Source organism: Gorilla gorilla, chromosome 13, assembly GCF_029281585.2.
Source record: "Gorilla gorilla gorilla isolate KB3781 chromosome 13, NHGRI_mGorGor1-v2.1_pri, whole genome shotgun sequence".
NCBI lineage: Eukaryota > Metazoa > Chordata > Mammalia > Primates > Hominidae > Gorilla > Gorilla gorilla.
The window spans coordinates 108,328,212-108,343,191 of NC_073237.2; the positions used below are offsets into that span (position 1 = coordinate 108,328,212).

A 14,980-nucleotide genomic window follows, 5' to 3' on the forward strand; every position below is an offset into this window, starting at 1 on the left:
AAAAAAATACCCAAATAACCTTCTATAGAGAATAAGTTAATAAATTAGTATACCTTTATGTGATAGAATACTGTGCTTCCCTCAAAGAGAATGAGATGACAATATATGAATTGGTATGGAAGTATGTCTATAGGATATTGTAAGGCCAAAAGTCAAAGAATAATATAAAAAAGCAAAATGAAGAATAATATATATATAATTATTTCATTTTTTTAAATTACACACACACATATGCTCAAGTAACCTAACAGTAGTGGTGAGTCTGCAGCTCCTTCTGCTCACAGGAAATGTCTCACTGGCTCAGTTCAGTTCCACCCGGGTCAGGGAGTGACATTCTCACTCTAGGTTCCCTTCCCTCCATTCAAGGGGCTTTACAGTTTCAGCCACAGGCAGGTTGAACCCATGATGCATTCAATGAGGAGAAAAGGATCCCCAGTAGAGCTCATCCCAAGTCCCTTCCTAGTGCTCTCAGATCCTTTGCTATGAAAGATACGTGCGGTGGTCTCTCATACAAATCTTCCTTCTCTAATGCATTTTTAGTGGTTACTCTGTGTTCTCTCTCTTTTCTCCACCCGCTGGGCCAATCTGATCTAGAATCCTGAAGTTGAAAAACCAGAACTGCAAGAATGCCTCAAAAAAGAGAAAATTAAGCTCTTAATGAAACTTTGTTTCTGCTTCATTTGTATGGGCAAGCGACTCTTGGCAAAATCAATCACTATTTCCTCTCTGCTCCTGTAGTACCCTGCAAATACCTCAAATATGCTTCATATATTGTATTATTGATCTTTGTCTATCACCCCCATTGAACTGATACCTCCTTGAAGAGAGAGACATCTTCTTAATCTTTGCACTCTCAGTGTCTAGGGCAGTGATTTAAACAATCACAGCAGCTGTGATTGTTCAAATGCAATCAGCAATAAGGGGAAAGCTAAGCAAATGGTATTGCATTGACCCAGTGGAATATAAGTACTCTGAGTAAGACATGCTTTCTGCGCATAACATGCATTTCACCTAGGAGAGAAGTTATGGCCTATATAAGTACAGTTTTAAAAACAAGGAAGTATATAATAAATGTCAGAAAGTAAATGTAAGTAATAGTTAACATTTGATAGACATTCATCGTGTGTCAGGTATTGTGCTGTTTCTCCATGTGCTTTAACCCATTTGGTCTTCACAACAAGCCCACGATATGGATATTGTTATTCCCATGTTCACAGTTAAGGCAACTGGGACACATAGAGGTGAAATAACTTGTCCGAAGTTACAGAGATAGTAAGTGGCAGATCTGGGATTTGAATTTAGATCATCTGACTCCAGAGGAACTGTGCCAAACTACTACCTATACTTCCTGTTAAAATAGGTTACGGGAATTCAGAAAGAAAGATACTTATCAGCTTGAAAGGTGGGAAGTGGAGATCATGGAAGAAAGAAATCTATGAACTCAAGAAAAGGGAGTGGGCTCCAGGTAGAAGAAATGGCATGAACAAAGACACGGAGGTGGAAAAGTTAGCACGTAATATATTATCGATCAGAGTTCCAATCATCAAAGATAATGGTGGCCCCTTAAATATAACTCACTACGCATCCTCCAAAATATTCTTCAGATCAGCAAGAAGATCAAATAAAACAACATATGCAGTAAGCCGAGATTGCACCACTGCATTCCAGCCTGGGTGACAGAGTGAGACCCTGTCTCAAAAATAAAATAAAATAAAACAACATAAAACAGAAGCTGTCATCATAAAAGGAAAATAGAAAACATTACAAACTTTAAATTACTGTTAAGGCCGGGTACAGTAGCTCACACCTGTAATCCCAATACTTTGAGAGGCCGAGGTGGAAGGATTGCTTGAGCCCAGGAGTTTCAGACCAGCCTTGGCAACATAGCAAGACCCGCCCCTCTCACCACAACCCATCTCTACAAAAAATAAAAAAGTTAGCTGAGCATGGTGGCAGGAGCCTGTAGTGCCAGCTACTCGAAAAGCTGAGGTGGAAAGATTGCTTGAGCCCAGGAGGTCAAAGCTGCAGTGAGATGTGTCCTGCCAGGCTGGGTGACAGAGCGAGACCTTGTCTCAAAAAAAAAAAAAAAATTCTGTTAAATAGAAAAATAAACATGAAATTCCAGCAAAATTATCTCTCAATCTCCCACAAGTCCTTGTGAAGAGCGAGGGGTGATAGAAGGGATGTGTGAAATAGAAAAGAGGGAAGCAAGGGGGCCCAGAGTAAGCTAGGTTCACTCCCAGCAAGAGAAACTCCACTCTAACTATGAAAAAAAAAAAAAAGAAAGAGAGAGAGAGAGAGAAAAAGAAAGAAAGAAAGAAAGAAAGAGAGACCTGGTGTATAGACAGAGCACTGACTACAAGGAAAGGATTAAAAGTCCATGAGTTGTCAGGTAGTGGTAAGAAAACAGCATTGCTTCTGGGAAAGAAAAGGATAAAAGGGAAGGAATGGGTGTCCTTTGGAGACTAAGCAGTGGTGGGCAACAGAAGCGAGAGGGAAATGCAAGATCCTACAAGGCAAAAGAGAACCTAAAATGAGAAGAATACATGATTCATGCCCAGTCTTATCAAAAAAAAAAAAAAAAAAAACCTTTCAAGAAACTGCATTTCACTCAGTGACAGAAGAGGGCACTCTTAACCTAGAAATCTTGTTAACCATCCTAAACCAGCAATTCTGTCCTGGGAATTAACAGACAAAAGCAGTTTGTATTTTATATATATATACATATATAAAATATACATATATAATATACATATAAAATAAAAACAATGCAGCTTGTAAAAAGCTCTACGTTTTTTTAAACCCACAAACTGGGGTGGAGGGGGAGTCCTATACATTAATAAACTGAAATAAGTATCCTCAAGCATTTGGGGATATGAAGAAAACTCCTTGAGTCAGAAATTTTAAAACTTCTTTTTTTCTTTTTTGAGATGAAGTCTCTTTCTGCCGCCCAGGCTGGAGTGCAGTGGCACGATCTCTGCTCACTGCAGCCTCTGCTCACTGAACCCTGCTGGGTTCAAGTGACTCTTCTGCCTTAGCCTCCTGAGTAGCTGGAATTACAGGTGTGCGCCACCAAGCCTGGCTAATTTTTGTATCTTTAGTAGAGACGGGGTTTCACCACGTTGGCCAGGCTGGTCTTAACTCTTGACCTCAAGTGATCTGCCCACCTCGGCCTCCCAAAGTGCTGGGATTACAGGTATGAGCCACTGAGCCAGGCCTAGGAAATTTAAAACTTAAAACATAAATGGACACAAAAAATAGGGAGGAAATGAAACAGGTGACTGAGTTCAGGAAAAAAAAAATGAAAATACAAAATCACATTAGAAATAATAAGAACTAAATTTCACGGTGCCTAAAGAAGGGTAGATTGAATAAAAGGCATTGAAGAAATATAGGAAAACAACTGAAAATAGTAAAAATGAGATCAAAAAGAAGTTAAAAGGGTCAAAAATAAAGTGAATAAAGTGGAATATAGGCAAAGATCCAACATATGTATAATTAAGTTATCTGAAGAAGATAAACAAGCATGAAACAGAATTAGTGTTTAAAACTACAATTCAAGATAACTTTACAAGAATAAAGAGACCTGAGCAGAAATACTAAAGGGATACACTGGGTACCTGTGAAATCTGACCCACAACAATCAACCCCAAAATGTGTCCAAGTAAAACTATTAGATTTTAAAGATAAAGGAAGAAATCCTCAGGGTCTTCACTCAAAGAAATAAACATAAGATCCAAGGGCAAAAGAATCAGGCTGCATCAGACTTCTCAAAAGCTACATAGAAAGCAAGGCAACAAAAGAACTGAATCTTTTTAAGACACTCAAACCAAGAAAGTGCGAATTAAGATTTTTATATCTAGCCAAGCTACCTTTCAAATATCAAGGCTATACAGAAACAATTCTAAATATCCAAGAACTCAAGGAATACTGTGCTGTTAAGGAATCTACTAGAAAATGAGCTTCATCCAAGAGATAAACTGAGGAAACTTCAGTAAAAGGATTGGTGATAAGCATTTGCTGTATTCAATTGTAGCTCTAAGACAAAAATAAAGATGGGGCGAGGCGGAAGAGTGATATATAAATGCTATATGTTTTCATAAAGTAGAAATAATGCAACTGAAAAACTGAGAGGAAAAGGGATGCAGAAAAAGGAAAATAGAATAAACTAGTTGATTCAATAGTTGAATGTCATAAAGGCAATAAATGAATTAAAGTATGCCATTAAAAACTGTCAAACCAGGCCAGGTACAGTGGCTCAGACCTGTAACTCCAGCACCTTGGGAGGCCAAGGTAGGAGGATCACTTAAGGCCAGGAGTTCAGGACTAGCCTGGGCAATATAGGGAGAACCTGTCTCTACTAAAATAGAAAATGAAAATAACAAAATTAGCCAAGCGTGGTGGCTGTAGCCCCAGCTATTTGGGAGGCTGAGGTCGGAGGATCACTTGAGCCCAGGAGTTCAAGGCTGTTGTGAGCTATGATCATGCCACTGTACTTCAGCCTGGGAGTGAGACCACATCTCAAACAAACAAACAAACAAAAACTGACAAACCAGCTGAGTGTGGTGGTTCCCGCCTGTAATCCCAGCACTTTGGGAGGCCAAAGGTGGGAGGATCACTTGAGGTCAGGAGTTTGAGACCAGCATGGGCAACAAAGAGAGACCTTGTCTCTACAAAAAGTTTTAAAATTAGCTGAGCACAGTGGCTTATGCCTCTAGTCCCAGCTACTCAGGAGGCTGAGACAAAAGGATCACTTGAGTCTGGGAAGTTGTGGCTACAGTGAGCTATGATCAATCCACTGCACTCCAGTCTGGGCAACAGGGTGAGATCCTGTCTTAAAAACAAACAAATAAACAAACAAACAAAAAACCTGACAAACCAGATGGTGAAAAGTTAAATGAGAAAACAGAAGAGAGGGCGTTTTTTAAAGGTATAAAGGTAACCACTAGAAAAATATAAACCTTCCTTTAAAAATTAATAAATAAAGCAAAGAAAATCCATCACACAGAGAAAGAAATGCAGAAAATATAACACAATACATATAGCAGTTGTAACATAAAATAATAGGATGGAGTTGAAACTATAAGAAAGTAAGCACTGCAATCCCTATATAAGACAAAGTAGAATTCAAATCAAAAAGCATTAAATATGACAAAGGACAATTTTTAATGCTAAAAGCCACAAGTCACAATGAAGATATAGTGCAACCACCTTTGTAAAGCAAAAGAAAGTATAAGAAAGGATATAATAGCTATGAAAGCAGAAACTGGCCAGGCGCGGTGGCTCACACCTGTAATCCCAGCACTTTGGGAGGCCAAGGCGGGTGGATCTCCTGAGGTCAGGACCAGCCTGGCCAACATGGTGAAACCCCGTCTCTACTAAAAATACAAAAATTAGCCAGGCATGGTGGCGCATGCCTGTAGTCCCACCTACTCAGGAGGCTGAAGCAGGAGAATCGCTTGAACCTGGGAGGCGGAGGTTGCAGCGAGCTGAGATCGCGCCACTGCACTCCAGTCCAGGTGACAGAGCAAGACTCCATCTCAAAAAAAAAAAAAAGAAAAGAAAAGAAAGCAGAAATTAACGATATAGAGCAACAATCAAGAAGTTTTATCTATAAAGGGCCAGAGAAGTAAATATTTTAGGCTTTCCAGGCTGACAGTTCTGTCACAACTACTCAACTCTGCCTTTGTTCCAGTAAAACTATTTATGAAAACAGGTGACAGGCCAGATTTGTTCTGCAAATCATAGTTTGTTAATCCCTGATATTGTGAGACAGAAAAAAATAGTAGATCCAATTAATAAACCAAAATCTTAGAAAAACTAATAAAATAAGCAAACCACTTACCTAATTTAATATAGAAAAGGGGCAGAAAATAAAGATAAAGGGAGAAATGATCACTGAGACAGAAGAAAATTCAAAAAGTTAAACAAAAGTACTTTGCCGATCAGTGTACAAATAAATTTTAAAACTTAGATGAAATAGGTAATTCCTTGGAAAATCTGGTTTGCCAAAATTGACTCCATTAGACAGAAAAAGCTTAAACTGACCGATTTCCATAGAAAAAATTGAGAATGTCATCAAGGAATAACCCCATAGAAAAGCCCCATACCCAGATCATTTCATAGAATTTGATGGATTCTACCAAACCATCCAAAATCAGATAGTCCAAATGCTATGTGAATTGTCCCAGGGCATAAATAATGAAGGAAACTTTACAAATTCTTTTTATGAAGAAAGGAAAATACCAATGCTTAAACCTGATAAAGGTAGTGTCAAAAAAATAGAGAAAAGTATAGACCAACATTACTTATAAATATTGGTGCAAAAATACTAAAGAAAATATTAGTGAACAGAATCTAACACCACATACGACAATACACAATGACCAAGAGGGATATATTACAGGAAGGGGTAGAAGTGCAAGAGAAAAATTTGAAATTATATCAAATTTAAAAATTATAACTAAATAAAAATTGTTAAAATATCTTGTAGTTAGCTTTCCTTTGCATGGTACTAAGGAATATTTTAGACTAAAAAGTATGTGACCCTTTCTCTGATTCTAGCCTAGGAGAGAACAGTTTTGGAGTCTGTGTCTATACGCATGATTAGAAAATGAAGGTACTAAAAAGAATGAGATGAATCTATTGCCTTCAGAGCCACTTAGAACCCATTTAGCTGAAGGCTCCAATTCTAAGCAACTTATTCATCTTTATGAGTAAAGGTAATGGATATGGTCCCACTGAGCTGGATCTACAAGGTCACTATCTTACCTGTTAAAAGAACAAACATCTACTCTCTCCATACTTGGCATATTCAGATGATTGTATATTCCATGTAAAATATATGCCAATTTCTGGCTTGACCAACTGCAAGTATGGGTTTCTCAGGCTAATGGTTTGTAAGAAAAGAAGGTAGACTTCAGGCATAACTCTTCAACCACAGAATACCGTTATAATATTTATCATTCTGTGGAAAAACATCAGAAACAACATTAAATGATTTATGGTCTTAATTATCTTTTGTTTGGACTTTAATTCTGTGAACAGGAATCCGTTGTGGGGGAAGTTTTATAAAGTCCACATAGATCTCAAATTATGCATGCTGTTCAAAACCTGCAGCAGAAAGCCACCTTAAGAGTAATGGTTTTCTACCAGGGCTTTACTCCCTGGGAAGAGTGCTCTGTTCCTTCTCCTTGTAGGATTTTTTAAAACTTACCAACATTATTTTGAGAATATCTAAATGCATGCAATCTTCTGCTAAAAAGAACTGAATAAAAACATTCTTTTGTACATAAATAATAGCAGTTTTTAAATCTCTAATTAGAAGTAGCCTATATAGACAGTTGGCTTTGCAAGCTAAATATTGTCAAAAAGAATGGCTATAAATCAACTATCCTGAAAGCAAAGTTACTATTGTATAACTGCTCTATAAATAGTGGTATCATCTTAGTTATCCTTGATTTACATTTGGGGAGCAGTTTATCTTAAAGAGGGCAACAAGATATAATATGGTTCAAAGCTGGGAGCTTTACTGTTATTTTATTGAAATTTTTCTTTAGACAAATTTGGTATCTGGTCAGAACAACTGTGAAATTTTTCAGGCTAAACACCTGTGACTATATTATAAGGAGAGGAATTTTGAGAGTTCAATCACCCATTCAATGGCAGAGCAGATTCAAACAATTCCCTTGGCTCAGCTCCCCAGGCTCAACCTTCCAGCAGAGGAGGGCAGCCTTCAATTCAAGCACAAGTCCTTGTTATTCAATTGGTGGCACAGAACAATTGCTCCCTGGGTACTTAGAAGAGAAAACAGTTGCTAGCTCAGTGACACCAAACATTCATCAAATCTCAGTTGAGGGAAACAATATTTAGAAAACAATGCTTGAAAGAAATGGACTCCAGTCATACCTCCAAATAATCTAAATAACCTAATCCTACCCCTGAATCAAGCCAGATCAGCAAACAGCAGGCATTTCTAATGCATCTTTTCTGCCATTCTACACTGAATTGTGCTTTCCTGTGTTCAGGGGCAATATAAAAAAATAGCCTTATAAAATCCTCATAAAATGCTGCTCAGACACTGTCCTATTTATGAGACCCCTTGGAATCAGAAATTCCTAACTGATTCTTAATGTTGAAAAAGAATTGTGCTTCTGAAAAACACTGCTTCGTTGTAACATTATGGACAATGCAATGGTTCCCTTTCTGGCTGGATGGGAAAACTTAAACCTAAATTTGTGAGGCACTAATGAACAAGTAAATAGGTTATAAGGGCATGAATTATTCTTAACCTTATTCCTATATTTTTTATGTCCCTGTTTTTGTTTTCTTTCTTCTTTAGCCTAGACGTCTAACCTATTATCTTTTATTTTATATACCCATGCAGGTCACTTAAAGTCTTTCCTAGAAATAGGACAGAATATAAATACTCTTTTGTTTTAAAAAATTCTACATTTAATAACAATGTAATGAATCACAATGGAAAAGATCAATAGATTTGACTGTATAGCAATCTAAAACTTTTATATGTCAAAAACATCATAAACAAAATTGAAAGAAACCATAAAACAGAAGAAAGGCAACATAAATAATAATCAAAGAAGTCATGCTCTCAGTATATGAATAAACTATGTCCATAAGAACACAAAATTTGATCAATAAATAAAATAATGATGGTAAATTAACCAAGAAATTTGGACAAATTGTTCCTTCAAAACAAATGAATTTGAAGGAATCTAAAAGTAATTTAAATTGCTTTCCTAACATAGACTCCTAGAACTATAATGGACCTTTCCTGTTCAAGATAATTACAGAGATCAGTGACCTTGCTTGAGTGTATTAAAGGTTGTTATTTACCTGTCTTTCCAATTCCATAAGGGAAAAGGCAATTTTGGCTTCTCCCTATTCCCTATATGTTAATCCTCAAGGAAGGAACAGTAAATATGTAATCTAATTGGTAGGAGACTGCCATTCCTTGAGTCACATTTCCAAGTAATAAGTTCATATATTACAGGTTGCCACCCAAACAAAAGGCAGACTTGCTCTCTGGGACCCGCCTGTGCACAGGTACAAGGAGCACTCTGGGTATCTCCAGTCTCCAAGAGGTAAGCACCCAGTGTCTGTCACTGCCCTTTCCTCTGCTTTTCGGCCTGAGACTGGGTGGGTAAGCCAGGCAAGGGTCCCTTACAGACCCAACTGCCCACATTTCCAGGGGGAATTCCAGCAAGTAGGAAGTTCCACTTGGCCACAATAGCTAAACCTCATCCTTCAATATAGCTTTTACCTGAAATTCAGTTTTGGAGGGAGTTCCTGGAAACTTGCCCAGATCAATAAAGTTGATCCTCTACTTGTCATTTATCTATCTGTTTGTCCTGTTAATCTCAGATGGAAAGGAGAGATAACATTCAGTATCTCCCTGCAAAAGACAGATATACTGACTGGGGCCTTGAGTATAAAGATAAGAGCTGCCACAGGGGAGCAAGGCACCATGACGGAAGATGAGAGCTCCTGGTCTCTGCAGCTGGAATTCAGGAACAGATGAGGTAGGTAGATATCTGATTACCAGGAAAACTTTGCAAATCAGACAAAGCTCTAAGACATAGGCTTTTTAGGCAGGAGCAGATGGAATCATTTTAGCTACCACTTTTTTTAAATTTCAGTCTTTCTTTTCTTATTATGTCTCCGCCTGCAAGAGCTTTGACATTGCCCAGAAGTAGCTAAGGTTTATGTGGTTAGAGCAATGCGACTCAAAATGTGGACTGACAATATCAATAAGGCCTGAAAGCTTGCTAGAAATGAAAATTTGCTCCCCTCCCCAAAGGCCTACTGAATCAGAACCTCTGGGATGGGGCCCAGGAACCTGTGTTTTCATAAGCTCTCCAGGTAATCATTACACTTGCTAAAGTTTAAGATGCACAAAGGGAGCAATGGTGGGAGGTTTTAAAGAGCATTTTGGGGAGCTAGATATTAGTAGACAACATTAGATTAGCTTGCCAAAATTCCATTTCTCTTTATATTATTTGGAATTTCATCCAGGGCTAAGGAGAGAACTGCAGAAAGACTGGATCCAAGGTTTCTCCACAGGCTGAGTTCACCCCCACACCAAGGGCTTTTAAATGGCCCTGGATGATCTGTTTCACAGAAACTCAGACTGGGGATTCTAGATAAGAAACTCTTTGGGGGCTAAAGTAGAAAAAAAGTGCAGTGGAATTATTACAAACTCAAATGCTAAAAAGAAATAGCAAAAAGTGTACACCTAGAACTCTGTTCCCAGAAATGAGATTTTCCCCATCTCTGAAAATAGAATGAAATCAGTTTACAAAACAGGTTTTGGTCTTGCAGATAGGAGAAGATTAGGGAGAAAGGATAAGATTAGGGGGAATGAAATAAAGTGAAGGAAATAACACTAAGAAGAAAATTTGAAATCATATTGGCCCAGTTAGAAAAATATGACAAGGAAAAGTTTTAAATAGGGGAGCGAGAATAGGCATTAATGAGAACTCTTCATTTCTTCCTTAATAACTGGAACTGTGATACTCTATAGTTAAAGAAATGTGAACATGTTTAAAAAGAGAATGATCAGTGAATGATCAGTGTATAATTCTTCAAGCATCACTAAGTAAGTTTCAAGGTGGCATTGTTTTTGTAAGATGGGGCAACAGGTATTGCACCGGCTATAAGGACATCTGCCTGGGAAATAGAGCTGTATTAAACAAGGTCCAGGGAGAATGAAAATTGATAAAGCCCAGGCCTGGGTTTAGGCTGAACTGAATAGAAAGAAATGCCTCCTAGTGAAAATGAAAGTGGGAAGAAGGTATTTTAACACTGGATGTTTATGGCAGGTCGAGAGCTCTGTGACATCATTCTTTCTCTACAGAGACCTCAGAGGCAGATTCCAAAGTAATATGTGAGGAGAACAAAAATCTAAGTCTGAAAACAAAAAGCAAATATAGAGAAGGAAAAATACTAAGACCTAGCAAAAGGTATGAGTCCTACCTGGCAATAAGGAAGGAACAGAAACAACTTAAATGGAAGGGTAAAGGCTTAGAGCTGAGCAGGACCTGCTAAGTAAGAACGTTCTCAGAGGGACCTTGAACATTGCAGGCTTATCTCTCTGATACAGAAAAGGAAGCGGGAGCAAGAAGAGTTTCAGTTTCCATCAAAGAAGCACCGACCATTTAAGTCTTGGAAATTCAATTCCAAGAAGGTAGGGCTTGGGCGAAATGCCACTAGCCCAGGGGGTTTCCTGGACCTCATCAGACCAGTGAAAGTTTAGGTTCTGGAAACCCAACAGCAGCTCACAGATCAGCTGAGGGTAATTCCCCATGGGAGACAAAAGGGAAAAATCTCCTAACCAGGAAGTAGGACTCACAGGCAGACATTCAATAATAGGAGCCTGTGGAGTCCAGAACTAAAACAATTTGGGGGATCTTTCTGGGTTTAGAGAAATTCAGAGAAAAGAGTCAGAAATGGAGACAGGGAAGGAAGCATGCAAGATGATGCATTTCACTTGAAGAGTTTCCTAAGATAAATGTGGGGTGTCCTGCCCAGAAAGAAGGGAGACTCTTTCACTAAACAGATAAAGATCTTCAGCAATGGTGAAGCTTGGGTAGAAATAGGGCTCAAGGGAGCAATGAAAATGGAAAGGTTTTAATCTTTGGAACGGGCATCAAGAAAGACCCAGAGCCACCACTGCAAATGTCTAAAATTTTCAAGGAGAGTACAGTGTCAAAATGAATCCAACTACCCTGACGAGAAGACATTTCCCAATCTAAGTTTAAATTGACACGTGGTAGACTCCAGACTGCTTGGTAACCTACAGAGGCTGAACTATGGCATGCTACATTATACTTACTACTAGTAATTTAGGGAGGCAAAGGAGAAGGTAACAACAGGCTTCTTTCTGAACTTGACACCATGGGCCTCTCATTTATTATACTCATGCTAGAGTTTAGACCTCATCTCTCACCACTGTCCCTAGCTCTCTGCTCCAGCCACACTGGTTCCATGACATTCCTAGAATATGCCAAGTATGTGCCTGCCTCAAAACCTCAGCATTTGCCAGTCTCCTATACACTAAAGGAGTAGCATCTATTACAAAACAAGATTCCTAGGTTTCAACAGCTAGAACACACTCTCCATTCAGCAGGACACTCTGGCCAAGACTCAGCAGAAAAGATGTAGGATAGAAAAAACTGGGGACTTCATGCCTTTACATTTTAGTTTATTTTACAAGGAGAGGTGGATTTATTTATTCTTTATTTCTTTATCTGAGGAGATCTTGCTCTGTTGCCCAGGCTGAAGTGCAGTGGTGCAATCTCGGCTCCCTGCAGCCTCAACCTCCCAGGCTCAAGAGATCCTCCCACCTCAGCCTCCCAAGTAGCTGGGACCACAGGCGTATGCCACCACACCCAGCTAATTTGTGTATTGTTTATAGAGACAGGGTTTCACTATGTTGCCCAGGCTGGTCTCAAACTCCTGAGCTCCAGCAATCCACCCGCCTCAGCCTCCCATAGTGCTGGAATTAGACATGAGCTACTGCACCCAGCTAGATTTTATTTACAGATTTTTATTACTCTGAGAATTTAATAATTGGAGGGAATTCATATTCAATTTGTGAACATTACTATGCAGCTGAAAATGTGTTGGGGGGTAGGTTTATGATGTCATGAGGTGCTCCTTGTGCAAACTCTGCTGATATAGACAGGACAAGGTGCCAGGCTCAATCTGATAAAAAACAGGATAAAAACTGAAGCCAGACACGGTGGCTCACACTTGTAATCCCAGCACTTTGGAAGGCTGAATCGGAAGACCTCACTTGAGGTCAGGAGTTCGAGAACAGCGTGGCCAACATGGTGAAACCCTATATCTACTAAAAATACAAAAATTAGCTGAGCATGGTGGTATGCGCCTGTAGTCCCAACTACTCAGGAGGCTGAGGCAGGAGGATTGCTTGAGCCCAGGAGGTAGAGGTTACGGTGAGCCAAGATGGCACCTGGCCCTCCAGCCTGGGTGACAGAGCGAGACTCCATCTCAAAAAAAAAAAAAAATTAATTTTCAGCCTCAGGTGCTACGTGGCTCTCATGAGTGTCTAACACATTTCAAGAGTCTTTTTTTTTTTGAGATGGAGTTTGGCTCTTGTTGCCTAAGCTGGAGTGCAATGGCGCTATCTCGGCTTACTGCAACCTCTGCCTCCCAGGTTCAAGTGATTCTCCTGCCTCAGCCTCCCGAGTAGCTGGGATTACAGGCACACACCACCACACCCAGCTAATTTTTTGTATTTTTGGTAGAATCAGGGTTTCATCATGTTAGCCAGGCTAGTCTCGAACTCCTGACCTCAGGTGATCTGCCAGCCTCAGCCTCTCAAAGTGCTGGGATTACAGTCGTGAGTCACCGCACCCGGCCCAGAGTCTTCTAAATGCAAAGGCCAAACTGCCCACCCTGACCCACAAAGAGCAGAGGTGAATATCACAGAGAGGCTTCAGGGAGGTAGCAGCAGGACCTACCCTCTTCTGCTGCTTTCCTTCAAAGGGGCAGCCTCTTCTGGTTGCCCGTAAATTTGTCTGATAAACCCACAGGATTAAAGAACAAAAGAAATAGTAGTGATGGCTGCACCACAGCCATCCCACTAGGGGGAGCTGTGGAGTTAATACAGCTGGCACCTATGTGGCTTCCTCAAAAGGCTGCAAGGGAAGAATTTCTAAGGAGCCTGACCTTAATCAGGCCTCTGTTCTCTATGTCAAGTTAATTTGCTTATGCATGGCCTAGTCCTGAGGCTGTATTGCCTGCCAGTGCCTGACACTGTGGGACCCACGTTTCTGGTCTCCTGGAAGTTTGTTCTACTTGCCGATAATGAATACCCTTAGGGTTCGGTTGTCTTAAATTTGGGGTGAGAGATAAAATGCTTTATGGAATTCTCAATTTAGGACTCCCAGGGAGCTCTGAATAAATCAGTCTATCCTTGGTCTGTGCCCTCTATGAGCCAGTACCCTTCAGGGAAGGGGATAAGTGGTAAGATTCAGGCATCCTGAACCCCAGACGCAGCTAACAAAGTTTGTTAGAACTGGAACCCCTGTCTCTTGACTCCCAAACTAGCACTCTTATGCCCGCCCACACTGCTCAATTCACATAGGTAATTTGTCCTGAGGCATAAAAAAGAAAGACATCTACACCCACCTGCTGGGGGAGTTGCTATTGTTATTTGCACTGAGTGCCGCTTAGGAGATCTCAGCAGGGTCACATTCACCGTATAATCAGTCGTAGGGTACAGATCCAAACACACTACAGGCACTTGTTCCCTTGTTGTGAAGTTAAACGATGTTGCATGAGAAAAGTTAGCCAGATACCACCTCTGACCCAGAACGGTAAACTGTCATGAGATTAAAAGAAAGTGTTGCATTAGATTTTCCATTGACTAACAGGTGCCTAGACTATTAGCAAAATGGAGTTAAAACAAGAAAGTTCCTTTTATTTATCCTTGCCCACTTAGAATTACTTTTAAGACAATAGCAAGCTAACCTGAGGAAGGACTTGACAAAGCTACCTTAGCTGTCCTCACAATCAGGTATAGGACCAAGCTTAATATGCATAACTACATCTCAGATGAAGAAAATATTAGTCTATTCCAAAATAATCCCTTGATTATAACGCAAGTGAAAGAGATTACATTGGAGTTAATGGACAAAATTATTTTTTTTCCTCCTTCCCTTCTGAATATTTCGTTCTCTCTCTCTCTCTCTCTCTCTCTTTTCTGAGACAGGGTCTTGTTCTGTCACCCAGGCTGGAGTGCAGTGGCACAATCTTAGTTCACAGCAATCTCAAACTCCTGGACTGAAGTGATCCTCAGCCTCCCGAGTAGTTGGAACTACAGGCACGCACCACCACACCTGGGTAATTATTTTTACAATTGATTTGTAAAGACAGGATCTTACTTTGTTGCCCAGGCTGGTCTCAAACTCTTGGCCTCAAGCCCACCTCAGCC

General features: G+C 39.8%; 1 protein-coding gene across 6 annotated transcripts in view; it reads right to left on the bottom strand.

Annotated features, from left to right (window-relative positions):
• The window catches only part of SUSD1 (sushi domain containing 1), a 136,681-nt gene that overhangs the window by 43,131 nt on the left and 78,570 nt on the right, over positions 1-14,980 (bottom strand). For all 6 annotated transcript variants that reach the window (XM_063696664.1, XM_055350404.2, XM_019034269.4 and 3 more), the window contains exon 10: positions 14,176-14,368. In XM_063696664.1, coding sequence (XP_063552734.1) covers positions 14,176-14,368 — 193 coding nt within the window. The remainder of the gene's footprint in view (positions 1-14,175; positions 14,369-14,980) is intronic.